The 14,530-nt window shown below is 35.3% G+C and overlaps 1 protein-coding gene across 2 annotated transcripts; it reads left to right on the forward strand.

The window, feature by feature from the left end:
• Window positions 1-9,573: 9,573 nt before the first annotated feature.
• LOC107604714 (histone-lysine N-methyltransferase, H3 lysine-9 specific SUVH1) lies at window positions 9,574-14,530 on the forward strand. Of its 2 annotated transcripts, none has more exons than XM_016306366.3 (3): window positions 9,574-9,771; window positions 10,281-12,581; window positions 14,150-14,530. In XM_016306366.3, exon 2 carries the CDS (start codon window positions 10,433-10,435, stop codon window positions 12,524-12,526), a length of 2,094 nt encoding a protein of 697 aa, XP_016161852.1. In that variant the 5' UTR covers window positions 9,574-9,771; window positions 10,281-10,432; the 3' UTR covers window positions 12,527-12,581; window positions 14,150-14,530. The 2 variants fall into 2 exon arrangements, with proteins under 2 accessions (XP_016161852.1, XP_016161851.1); XM_016306365.3 differs by having other exon boundaries at window positions 9,578-9,771; window positions 10,223-12,581.

The raw sequence follows: 14,530 nt of genomic DNA on the forward strand, positions 1-14,530 counted from the left end.
TTCCCAATGCACTGGTGACGCGGACGCGTCAGCGACGCTGCCGCGTCGCGTGCGTGTGTTTTTTTTTATGCATGAAAAATGCAGAATGCAAAATGCAATGCTGATATGGATGTTATGAATAATTCCAGGTTCAATGAAATAAAATAGAATAAAACTCAAAAATAAACAAAACGAAATAAAATTAAAATTGAAAAAGGAACGATCATACCATGGTGGGTTGTCTCCCACCTAGCACTTTTAGTTAAAGTCCTTAAGTTGGACATTTGGTGAGCTTCCTATTATGGTTGCTTGTGCTTGAATTCATCCAGAAATCTCCACCAGTGTTTGGAATTCCAACAGCCTCCGGGGTCCCAAACAAGGCATGTAAAGCCCTGGAGCAGTTTCAAACAGGTTCTCAAGCCTCCGGGGTGTTAAATGTCAGAGCAGATTCCAGGATTCCAAACCTTGCTTTTGCACCCATTTTCTGGTTGAGCAATATTGTTCCATCCGGGTGGCAAGCAGTCTGAATTCTTACGTAAGCACCCAAACATCTTCCTAGACCCATTCAATCGAGTTCTACACCAACCTTTGCATTTAAACTTTGAGTTTTCCACCATATTGAATCTTGCATGATGACTCCTACCACTAACCATCTTCCTCTTACGCTTAATGCCACAAAGAGCTCTAAGCTGACCATCTGTTTCAAGTAAAGCATATTCAAGCGAGCTAATTAAGCTTAGAGATGAAAGATTTACCCACTTGAATGAAGGAATAGATGGTGATGGCTTTGGGGAAGAGGTCTCTAACAGCATTGGCAAGGTGATTTCCAGCTCCATTCCCTTGAGTTCTTCCTTGACAACTTCCACCTCCTTGCAAGCTTCTTCAATTTCAACCTCTTCCTCTTGGTAGCTTTCTTCCAATTTAATCTCTTCTTCATTGCTTACCAAGGGCATGGGAGGCTGTGCTTCTACTTCTTTAGTCTCCATCTCTTGATTAACCTCTTCCAAGTCTTCAACTATGATATGCCTTGGAGGTTGTACACCCTCTTCAACATCAAATTCAAACGTCTTGGAAGGAGGTTCTATGACTGGACTTTTCCATGGAGGTTCTGTATCTCCTAAATCTTCAACCACTTCCTCCTCTTTAACTATTATGGTTTTCTCCACTTGTTCCAATACAAAGCCATGTTCCTCATTGTCCACCGAAGTTTCTAGTGTCTCCTTCATGCTACGCTCTTTTTTGATTCTCCACATGCAGCCATGGGAGTACTTTGAGTGCTCAGATGTCGGGAAGCTATTATATTTACTACCTCGGTTAAGGCAGTAGTGAGTTCCAGTATACTCCTTTGCATCTTCGCTTCCCCTTGAAGAAGAACACGAAGTCTATCATCTATTGGAGGTTGGGGTGGATATGAGGGTTCATTGGTTGGGAGAGAGGGTTCATAATAGTCAGGTGGTTCTTTTTGATAAGGATATGGAGATGGTGAATATTGAGGTGGTGGTTCTGGGTGTGGTTCATATGGTGGTTGGTGCGGTGGATACAGGTTAGGGTCATATGGTGGTGTTTGGTGGTAAGGGCCTTGTGAGTATGATGGTTCAAAGTTGTGTTGAGGAGATGGTTTATAAGAATATGGCGGGGCTTGTTGGTAACTATAAGGGGTCCACCATAGTCATCATTTTGGTATGCATCACAGAATGGTTGTTGGTTATAGTGCGTTGGAGGGGGTTGTTGCCAAGAGGGTTGATCAAATCCTTGTGGCTCCTCCCATCTTTGATTCTTCCAACCTTGATATCTATTTTCATTATAGTTTTCTCTTCCTGCAATATAATTGTAACCAGACTCATAGCCAAAGGGGTGAGAGTTCATAGTAGCAAATAAAAATTAAAAACGAAAATAAAAACAAATTTAAATTAAAAGGTTATTGAAATTTAAATTTTGAAAATTAAATTTTGAATTTTTAAATTTTGAAATTTAAAATTTGAAATTTGAAATTTGAATTTTAAAATTTGAAATTTGAAAATTTTTAAATTTGAATTTTTAAATTTTGAAATTTGAATTTTGAAAAAGTCAACAATATAAGATAAAAATTTGAAAGAGATTTAAATTTTGAAAAGGTTTGATTTTTAAAATTTTAAATTTAAAATTTTAAATTTGGATTTTGAATTTTGGAATTTAAATATTGAAAATTGAAATTTGATTTTTGAAATAAGATAAGATAAGATTTTTGAAAAAGATATAATTTTTTTTTAATTTTTGAAAAAAAATCAATTAAAATATTTTTGAATTTAATGGGGAAAGAGAAAAACAATAAAATGATACCAAACTTTAAAATTTTTAGATCAAAACGAAGAAAACAACCACGAACAACTTGAAGGTCAAGATGAACACGAAGAACAACTTGAAGATCAAGATGAACACGAAGAACAAATTTTTAAAAAATTTTTAATAACTAAATAAAAACCAATAACCTCTTAATTTATGAAAAAGTAAAAATAAAAACAAAAATAAAAACAAATAAACAAGTAAAAAGCAAATATTTACAATAACCAATAATAAGGCACACGTTTGCAATTCCCCGGCAATGGCACCATTTTGAAGAACGAAACTCTCGCTCGATCTAGAATTCTCTACAAATAAATTCTCGTTGCAAGTATAGCTTCTAGACAGACAAGAATTCCTTTCTTACAAAAGTTTTGGTTGTCACAAGTAACAAACCCCTTTGAAATTGATAACCGAAGTATTTAAATCTCGGATCGTCTTCTCAAGGAACTGCAGGGAGGTATGTTCTTATTAATGGTTATGAGTTTTGTAAATTGGGGGTTTTGAAAGTAAGGGACAAGTAATTTAAATGACAAATAAAATAAATAAATAATTGTAAAATAAACTCTTGGCAAGGTATGAAAATTCGGAAGTCCTATCCTAGTTACTCCAATGAGAATGGAAGTTAATCCCACTTAGTTAACCTTTACGAAAGTAAGGGAAAGTCAAGTGAACTAATTAGTTAGATTCCCAAGTCCTAGCCAACTCCTAAGGAAAGACTAGAGTTAGTGGAATACCAGTCAATTAGCCGACATAACAACCAATCACGAATAGTTGATAACTCAAGAGCTTCCAGTTAATCAATTAAAGCCAATAATATAAAAAGCTAAATAAAGCAATCATAAATCTGAAACACATCAAACTATGTTTAAACATAAATTCAAATCTAACATGGAAAGGTTTATAAGCTAAATTGAAAATATAAATATCAATTAAAGTAATAAAATAAAAGTAGAAAATAAATTAAGGGAACATTGAACCTATGATGAAGAAGAAATAATCCTAAATCTTAAAACCTAAGAGAGAGGAGAGAGCCTCTCTCTCTAAAAACTACATCTAAACTATGAAAAGTGAATGATCGAAAGGCATGTTTTATGAATGGATGCATTCTCCCACTTTATAGCCTCTAATCTGTGTTTTTCGGGCCAAAAACTGGGTCAAAAACAGCTCAGAAATTTCCCCCAGCGTATTCTGGTACGTACAGGTCGCGGGAAAGTGACGCGGAGGCGTCGTCCACGCGTTTGCGTGGATTGCATTTCTGCCAGGTCACGCGTCCGCGTGATCCACGCGTTTGCATCACCTGGCTTCGGGGCAGATATAGCAAATTATATATCGTTGTGAAGCCCCGGACGTTAGCTTTCCAACGCAACTGAAACTGCATCATTTGGACCTCTGTAGCTAAAGTTATAGCCGTTTGAGTTCAAAGAGATCAGGCTGGACAGCTTAGCAATTTCTCCAACTTCTTGTATTCCTTCCACTTTTGCATGCTTCCTTTCCATCCTCTGAGCCATTCCTGCCCTGTAATCTCTGAAATCACTTAACGAACATATCAATGCATCGAATGGTAATAAGAGAGGGTTAATATTAGCAAATATAAGGCCAAAGAAGCATGTTTTCAATCATAGCACAAAAATCAGGAAGGAGAATGTAAAACATGCATTTTGTATGAACAAGTGCATGAAAGATTGATAAAATCCACTCAATTGAGCACAAGATAAACCATAAAATAGTGGTTTATCAGGACACCAAAGCCATACTCCCCCAGGATGATCAGTATGTTTCTAACGGAAAATATATCAGACTACTAGCAGCCACTACAAGCCAGCCTACAGAACCGGCTGAAGACATTCCTCTTTCAACACCACAAGCACCTACAACAAACCAACTGCTCCATCAGATACTTGAAAGGTTGGATCGGTAATTTCTTTTCCTTAAAACACTAATAAAATAGGATATTTAGAAAATTTTTCTTTTGTAGAATATGATAGATTGCATAGAAATAGGTTATTCACATGCATGTTCTACTTGATTGAAAATAATAAGTTTCTTCTAAGACCCTACTTTTTGAAAAATTTCACTAATTTAAAACAAAATCTTTGTGTAAACTTGTTTGAAGTTGTATTTGGAACATAGTTTAAAAAGCTAAGAACACACAACCTGTGAGATTTGAGCTTAATTACATAGTTATATTATTTAACCATAATTATTTTATTCTTGTGTGTTTGCTTCTCTATTATTGTAATCTTATTTTGTTTCATCCTATATGTCCAATGTTTAATATGTTATATGCATGCGTATGATTGAGGCAATTATTTGTTTAGCTCACTTATCCCAAATAAGCCTACTCTTTAAATTATCTTTGTCAGCCACTTTGAGCCTTTTAATCCCATTTGTTCTATATTTTATCACATTACTAGCCTTAAGCGGAAAAACAATTAAATATCCCAATTGAATATTTGGTTAGCTTAAGATAGAAACTGTGTGTTAATTGAGTCTGGGAAAATTGTGGGAATAAGGGATAATAAGGGAATATGTCATGATAAAATAGATAAGAATTTGGGTACCTACTCATGTGAGACCAGAAAAATTAAAAATCCGTATGCATTGATAGGTTATGTTTGTTTTTCAAATATATATAGAGTATATAAGGGGACAAAATTACCTCAATGTTAAGTTAATGAAAAATCAATGCATATGTGATAAAACTAAAAAAAGGTTGATACATGAGTATGTAATGCAAAAGTGAAGACTATGGGTAACTAGGCATGATTCTAAAGTTATATAGAGTGTATGTATGTTAGGTGAAAGCTTAGGTTAATTAAATATTCAATTTATAAATCTCACTTAGCCATATACACATACCCTCACCTTTACCTTGACCCCATTACAACCTTGAAAAAGACCTCATGATGTTTGCATTGGTATATTAGATATTGTTGATTGGTTAGGTGAAGAACAAATTTTAGAAAGCATGACTAGAGAAGAGTAGAGTGATTACCCTATATACTTGAGAGAATAGAGTGCACATACACCATCAGTGAGGGTTCAGTGCTTAATTCTATGTTCCCTACTTTCATGAGCTGTCTTCTTACAATGTTACCTGTATTTACTATATGAATTAAGTTAGTGAAATCTAATTTATATTTGTCTTGAAGAGCTTACTTACTTTTAACCAAGTAGACAAGAAGCATATAGTTTCATTTACATACATATATATATATATATATATATATATATATATATATATATATATATATATATATATATATATGTTGCATTACATTTCATGAGTTTTACATGTCCCTACTCATTTACTTTATCTCCTTCAACTAAGCATGAGGACATGCTAATGCTTAAGTGTGGGGAGGTTGATAAACCATTATTTTATGATTCATATTGTGTTTAATTGTGTGGTTTTATCAAATCTTTACCCACTTATTCATATGATAAGCATGTATTTACAATTCCTTCCCAAAATCACTTCATGGTTGAAAACTTGCTTCCTAGAGACTTTTAATTATGTATTTTAATTCTCTTTTATTCCATTCGATACTGTGATTTGTGTGTTAAGTGTTTTAGGCTTCATAGGGCATGAATGACTTGGAAATTGGAGAGGAGGCTTGCAAAAATGGAAAGAACACAAGAAACTAAGGAGATGACCAGCGAGCAATGATGCGAGCGCATGGCCCACGCGAACGCGCGAAGTGAAGAATTCGCAGCGATGCGGACGCGTGCCTGACATAAATGCGTGGATTGGAGTCTGCACGCATGACGCGAACGCGTGAACGACGCGAACGGGTGACAAGAAAAAACGCTGAATGGCGCGAACGCATGGACGACGCGTACGAGTGACCTGCGCGATCTGCAAAAATAACAGAATACGTTGGGGACGATTTCGGGCCGCTTTTTGACCCAGTTTTCGGCCCAGAAACACAGATTAAACCTAGAAAACATGCAGAGACTCAACACGCATCTATACACATTGAGATTCATCACATTAGGATTACACTTAGTTTCAGATATGAGTTTTGAGAGTTACATTACATTGATAGTTTTATGCTTTTGCTTGGATTTTTGGATGCTGAAAGTCATTACCTCCGTTGAAGACATTACTTTAGTTTGTTTCCTTATTCCTTTCTTTTTAATTAGTTACTCATTGACTCTATTTAATTAAGTATGTTACATTTTGAATTTATTAATATATGAAGTTATTTTTATTTTAATTAATTTTAATTCTCTATTTTAATTTAATTAATCATGTCTTCTCATATTTTTATGATTATTAATTTCATGTCAATGGAGTAGAATTTCTACTTGACATGGAGGTTGATTAAGAGGTGATACTTGAGTTGGAATGCTCAAGTGCTTGGTTAATCTGGACGTTGTTAGCTAACTTCATACTTACTAACACTAGACCTCCCCAAGGGAGAGGGCTAGGATCTGAGGGTAAGAGTTAGTTCAATCACCATATCTTTCCTTATTTAGTAAGGGAAAATCGAGTGAGAACAACAACCTTTTTACACCACACTTGAGAAGATCCCAACAAGGATAGAAGTTCCACTTAATTATTCCCCCAGTCAAGGCTTTTTATTCAGAATATCAATAATTATTTTTAGTTTATTTTTATTGCCTCAATTTACAATTATTTTAATTACTCATTATCAAACTCAACTTTCTTGAAATTTTTTTATTAATAAATTAGCACTCTTCCCTGCAACTCGTTGGGAGACGACCTGGGACTTATACTCCCAGTATTTTATTTCTAAAATTTCGTGACAACCCTTTTTAAATTGGTGAGGCAGATCTTAGCTGGTTAAGAGCTATACGTGCAACGCTGTCTCTTAATTGAAATCTCTAAATTGGTTAACTTCTGCCACACATCACCCTCCCTAGCCACCCATCCATCGTTATCCCTATTATACATCCATAGATGATGACTTGGAATAATTTTGCAATAAACACCCTAGAATTCAACCAACAACACAAGTTATTAAAATTTTTAGAAAATTCGGCAGAATTTCTTCTATAATTAGAATCTCTCACCAAATTTAATTATCATTTTTTCACATATCAAGCATATTTAAAACAATTTAAACAAAAATTTGGTAGAATTTCTCCTTAATTCAAAGACATCCACAAAATAAATTTATCACTTTTCATAGAAGAACAACTATAAGCATAAATTAGAACAAACACGCATTCTATAAAACATCAAATCCTAGCTGTTATAGTGCGCAACCCCTTATTACTCCACAATTTTCCAGCAAATAAGGATTTCGAGAAGGCGCCACTACGAAACCTTCTCCCACTTTCGTCCTAAAATTCTATACTAAGAAAAGTAGGTCCAGCATAAAACATAAACAACATACACGTTTAGAAATAGAAAACTAACTTGAGTACTGCACGAACAACCCACGATTAAAGCTACACGACTAAAAAAAAATCCTAAAATAGAAATGAAGTTAGTAAATCTAAAAACTAATAATCAAAACTTAAAAATCTAACCTAAAAAATTAATAAAGTAAGTGAAATGTAAAAATTTATAACCCTAAATGTCTATTTACTTTCATCAAATTTAAACATAAAAAATTTATAATTAATCTTATGTTTTAAACTAAAAACTAATTAAAAATATTCTATTAGTTTATAATAGAATATAACAAACGATGTTATTCCATCATCTTTCTATTCATGTTATTCACCAAAAAAAGTAACAACTTATAACTTAGTAATTGTCATCCTAATTGTATATTTTCTACACATAACAAATTAAAATTACATAAATTAGGATTTAAGGTTTATCTACTCTAAATTTCTTAGTAAGTGAGTTACTTGGAGATAGTGAAGGTGCAAAAACTTCTCCAGCATGGTAGTGGCAGTATGTACGGCATAGTGATAGCGGCAATGACTAACTTGGAGGCTACATTTAGGATTTTAGTTAAAAAATGCAAATATAAAATAGAATACAATGTGAAGAAGGAGGAGGACAACCTACCTAGACGGAGGAAGGAGGCAGCTCTAGCGAATAGCGACGAAATCGGCAGCGGCACGACAACATTCTACACGATGCAAGTTGGTGGTGGTAGCGGCTAGTCCATGCAGTCGTTGGAGGCTGTTGGTGGTGGCTGGCGCTGGCGGAAGGACTGCCAGAGGTGGTTTGGGGAAGAGAGAGGGGGGGTAGTGGTTTTAGAGAGAGAGAGAGAGTTGTCTTCCGAAATAAGGGGGAGAGGGCACACAATACCAATTTAGGGCCAATTTTACCATTGGATTTATCAGCAGATAAATCTGACGATAACCCATTGCGTGTGACAAAACATTGTGTTCCATTAAGTGAGATTTACCAGCAAATTTATCAAAATGCACCAAATTTCCTGTTCTTCCCTCCAAATATCACCGGCACATTTACTAGGGAAAAATCTAATCCAACGGTAACATCTTTATCGGATGAATTTATTTCCTGATCTATCGGTAGATTCGTCGCTAATAGCTGACGTTAAATCTGACGATAAATCTGACAATATTCATTTTTTTTGTAGTGATGGTATAATGATAGTGGTGTAACTATTTTAATTCTAAAAGTGATTACAGCAGTGATGCTCAATATTTGAAAAAGAAGAGGCCGTGAAAATTGAAAGATTGAAGATAATAAAAAAAATAAGAGTGGTTTGACAGTTTGGATAATTTAATTAAATTTTTAACAAAATCAACAAAAATTTAATGATTTGACATGTTTATCAAACAAAACTAATCTTTTATAATTATAATATTATTTTATTTTTATTTTTTAGTCGGTTTTAGCATTGTTCAAATTTTTTATAATTAGAGATGATTAGTTACTCATTTTAAAAATATTATAAAAGAGATATTTTATTAAAAGTTATTAACTTTTTTATAGTTTTAATACATTAAATGTATCAACATTTAATATGTCTATTATAATTATTATACTATTAGATGTGATGTATATCTTTAAAACACACGATAATTAAATCTTATTTTTAATGTAGTCTTAAATACTTGTTATTAAGAATTTTTTTTTTTTTTTGTACTTCCTCTCGCTTCATTGCATCCAAATCTGATCCATTCGGCTTCGCCCAAGAAGAGCGTGCGTGCAACCCCAATCACCATGCTCCGCTTCACCACTATACTCTCACTGTCACATTCAATCACATATTGCCACGTTATCTTTCTGATCCCTGACGTCATGAACTCCGTGCAGCTCACTTACACGTGATCATGCTCACCTCAACATAAATTTCTTTTTTCGACTGTACCTTACATAAAGATACATACACAGAAATACTGAAACACAAAACCCCTCTCTCATTTTTATTTTCTTTCTCTTATTTATTTTTATTAATTTTTCTCTCTCCTCTGTAGAACTGAGGAAGCTTTGGTTTAGAGAACTTTCAGGGACTAAACTCAAACCGAAGCTCAACGAAGCTCACGCCAAATCTTCAAGACTCATTTCAGGTATGGTTTGGTTCATTTCTTAGCTCTAAACCCCAAAGTTTTGAACTTCTCAACCTAATCTCGTAGCTCTCGCACCCTAATTTGAAAATTTTTTATCCCGTTTTTGAAACCTCTTGATCTGATCTGAGCTCCGAGGAGGAATCTTCGATTCTCCCCAGAATTATGATGTAGAATTTGCATTTCCGAGTCTCCTTTCCGTTTCGTTTTTCATTTTCATTTCCTTCAGGTTGGTCGTGTCGCTTGTTTTTGTTGTCGTTGAGATTTTTCTTTTGTTTAATCTGCGTTTTTTCTTAGGTAGGGGGGGGGGTGTTTGTTTGTGACAAAATTTAGTGTTTCGTTTTCGTCCAGCTCAAACTTAACCTTTTTTTCAAATTTTTTTTGTTCGCATTTGCCTAGTTTCCATGTTGTTCTGTTTATGATATCTGAATCTGGATTTGCTTGCATGTTGCAGGAATGTGTTGTTCTTCACAGTCTTGACTCGAAAGTTTGTTTCTGTTTTTCTCTTGTAGTGTGATTCTGTACCGGGTTTGTGCTGTTCTACCATTTCCTTGATTTATCTGAACATAGTAGAGATTAAAAGTTGTTAGCTTCCTCTTTTGCCCTTGTTAGCTGTGTATACTGAAACTGGTGGGTTCTGAATCACTGCTACTGAATCGTATCAATGGAACACAATCTAGGTCAAGGCAATGTTCCTCCACCTGGGTCTATTGATAAGTCTAGGGTTTTGAATGTTAAGCCACTGAGAACTCTTGTTCCTGTGTTTCCTTCGCCATCAAATCCCTCTTCCTCTTCAAATCCACAAGGTGGAGCACCCTTTGTTTGTGTTTCTCCTTCAGGTCCTTTCCCCTCTGGCGTTGCGCCCTTTTACCCGTTCTTCATCTCCCCGGAGTCGCAGAGGCTATCTGAACAGAATGCACAAACCGCACAAACCCCGGCTCCTCAACGTGTGGGCCCAATATCAGCCGCAGTTCCAATTAATTCATTTAGGACGCCAAATGGAGATGTGGGTTCATCACGAAAAAATAGCAGAACTCGTGGACAGTTAACAGATGAAGATGCCTATGCTGAGGTGCAGGACGTTGATGCTGAAGATGGAACGGGGGAAGGGAGGCGCACTAAACAGAAGAAACCAAGGGGGCGGCGTCCTGGAGGTACTGCAGTGGTTGATCTGGATCAAGTGGCTAATGATATTCTCAGTTCAATTAATCCTATTGTCTTTGATGTTCTAAAACAACCTGATGGTAGTAGGGATGCAGTTACATATACACTTATGATATATGAAGTTATGCGAAGAAAGCTTGGACAAGTTGAAGAGACATCAAGGGACATTGCTGGAGCAAAGCGGCCTGATCTGAAGGCTGGCAACATTATGATGACCAAGGGGATTAGGGCAAATAGCAAGAAACGTATTGGAGGTGTGCCTGGTGTTGAAATTGGGGATATCTTCTTTTTCAGATTTGAATTGTGCCTCGTTGGATTACACTCTCCATCTATGGCTGGAATTGATTACATTGGTTCCAAAACCAGTCAAGAGGAAGAACCACTAGCTGTCAGTATTGTCTCTTCTGGAGGATATGAAGATAATGCAGAGGATGGTGATGTGTTGATTTACAGTGGCCAAGGTGGGGCTAATCGGGAGAAAGGAGCAAGTGACCAAAAGCTTGAAAGGGGTAATCTTGCACTGGAAAAGAGCTTGCATAGAGGTAATGATGTGAGAGTAATTAAGGGTTTGAGAGATGAAGCACATCCAACTGGTAAGGTATATGTTTATGATGGCCTTTACAAGATCCAGGATTCGTGGGTAGAGAAAGCAAAATCTGGTTTCAATGTATTCAAATATAAATTAGCTAGGTTGCCCGGGCAGCCTGCAGCATATATGATATGGAAATCCATTCAACAGTGGACTGATAAAACTGTAACAAGAACTGGAGTTATATTGCCTGATCTTACTTCCGGGGCAGAAAATCTACCTGTTTGTCTTGTGAATGATGTTGATAATGAGAAAGGCCCTGCATATTTTACTTACTCCCCATCTGTCAAGAATTTGAAGCCAACTGCCCCTTTGGAATCTTCTGGTGGATGTTCTTGTACTGGTGGATGCCAAGCTGTCAACCATAACTGTCCTTGTATTCAAAAGAACGGAGGTTATCTCCAATATTCTGCAAATGGGATGCTTGCTGATCTGAAGTCTGTGATATATGAGTGTGGTCCTTCCTGTCAGTGCCCTCCTAATTGCCGGAACAGGATCTCCCAAGGTGGCTTGAAATTTCGTTTGGAGGTGTTCAAAACTAAGGATAAAGGGTGGGGTCTAAGGTCTTGGGATCCTATTCGTGCAGGAACTTTCATATGCGAGTATGCTGGGGAAGTCATAGATAATGCTAGAGTTGATGAGTTTAGCAGTGAAAATGAAGATGATTACATTTTCGATTCTACTCGTATTTATCCGCAACTGGAAATTTTCCCAGCTGATACTGAAGCTCCAAAGATCCCTTCCCCTCTCTATATATCAGCAAAAAATGAAGGGAATGTGGCTCGGTTTATGAATCACAGCTGCTCCCCAAATGTATTGTGGCGTCCAGTTATACGGGAAAATAAGAATGAATCTGATCTCCACATTGCTTTCTATGCAATTAGACATATTCCTCCTATGATGGAGTTAACTTATGATTATGGAACAGTTCTACCTCTCAAAGGAGGCCAGAAGAAAAAGAAATGCTTTTGTGGGTCTGCGAAATGCAGGGGTTACTTTTGTTAGTTGTCTGATGACTTTTGGATGAGATGGCACCTGATCAATTAGACTAAACGATAAGGTTAGTTTCCATTGTTCTAAATTACTTCAGCATACCGAATAAGTTTTTATCTTCTTCATTCCTTTCTCATGTATTTCATGAATGGTGATTAAGGTTTGGCTTTAGTTGTGTATTCACTTTTGACATTATGGAGTTTGCAACCTTGATTATTTAATTTCCCAGTCTATATTGGTAGTGCCTCTCATATATGAACTTACAAGATAGTTCTAATTATAATATTGAAATTCAAAAGGTGGTGTATCATGTATGGAATTTTGAGAAAAAAGATTGGTCAAGTAATTTGGATGAAAAGGAATATAATCTGTGTGCATCTTTTCTTGGTTGTTTAAATTGAAGAATATTTTCATATCTAAGCCAACTTTCATTCTGAGGTAATTATGTCACTATTCCATCCTGTTGCATTCATTGATATGATAATTTCTGTTTATATTATTATTATTATCATCTAATATCTCTTGATTGATTATTTATTATTATTATTATTATTATTATTATTATTTAGCCTATGTTAATTGAAGCACCTCTCAATTTTTTTTATGCACATCATCTAATTAAAAAGCTCAAAAATCAAGATGCTCAAACAAACAGGCCCTCGTTATAAAAATGATTGACTTAAGAAATTTGGTAAGCCTAGTGTCCCACATAATATGTAGGGATGAACTTTAGATTTTAAATTTGTAAATAGTCAGTTCGAGAACTTTTTATGAGACAGACTGATGGGTTATAGGAACTCTATTTGCAAGGTTATTGTGGTAGCCAATTTTAAGAGTTAGAATTACTTTTAAGACATGAGAAAGCTATGGGAGAAGGGTTGAATATTCTGAATTCATTTGATGTATGACTAATGCTTAGTCTTGCTTTGATCATTTTTCGATAACAACCATAAATTGAAACCCAAGTTTGTTCCCTGACAAGTGATAATTTGAATCTTGAATGCCAAAAATCCATCTTTATGGATTACTTCTGCAGACTTATTTATGCATGATGCAAATGGCACTATACTGCTGACATGCTTAATAATTGAAAATTAGTGATGAAAATATATGAAGTTATTCAACAAAGGATGTAGTATAAAGAACATTTGCTTTGAGTCTCTTGATGCCATACTTAACAAGTGTTAGGTAGTTTTTGTTTTGAGGTACTAGGACGGAGACTGGGACTCAGGATCATGTTTGTTGGTCCAGAGATTGGTCTCTGTATTCAAAATTTCAGTATTTCAGTACTTTTAAAAAGTGGGGACACAGGAGATTGAAATTTTTGGATACGGAGACTAAAACTTTAATAACATTTTATATCTAAAATACCCCTAATTCAATTAATTAATTCCAATTTTATCCTTTGTGCAAATTAAATTAGAGTTTCATTCTTATTTCAATCTCTGTCTCTCACTTTACACCAAACACAATACTGAGACTTATTTCAGTCTTTGTCTCTCAGTCGCTGTCTCTCTTCCAAACGTTGCCTTAATGACTTCTTTTTAACCTTTTTTCATTTATAAAGATAATCCAGCTTTCACATTTTCTCAAGAAAGAAATGTCTCACTTATGTCATGTTTTGGTGTTTCTCAGCTCTTGCTGTGGCAGAAAGAAGGAAGAAACGTTCAGTAGACTACATGATGAACTCGTAGACATTTTGGTTATCCATTCATCTTGTGAAGTATGGAATATAGGAAGATGTTAGAACTTAGAAGACAACTTATTCCTTTTTGGCAATTGTAGTGAACGGCATTAGAAATATCAGGTTATTTTCTTACTAATGTGTTGAAGTTATTAAAAAAAAGTTAACTGTAAGACACAAGCTTTTTATGTAATTTATTTTCTTTTCTCCCTTTAGATTGCTGTTTTTATCACTCTTCGGAAGGATTTTGAGTAGGGCTTTTTGTCCATATTGGTAAGGATGAACCTTGACATGTAGCATTTAATTATTTAGTCTGTTGCCATCATTTTCAA

Source organism: Arachis ipaensis, chromosome B6 (genome assembly GCF_059453495.1).
Source record: "Arachis ipaensis isolate K30076 ecotype BB chromosome B6, ASM5945349v1, whole genome shotgun sequence".
Taxonomy (NCBI): domain Eukaryota; kingdom Viridiplantae; phylum Streptophyta; class Magnoliopsida; order Fabales; family Fabaceae; genus Arachis; species Arachis ipaensis.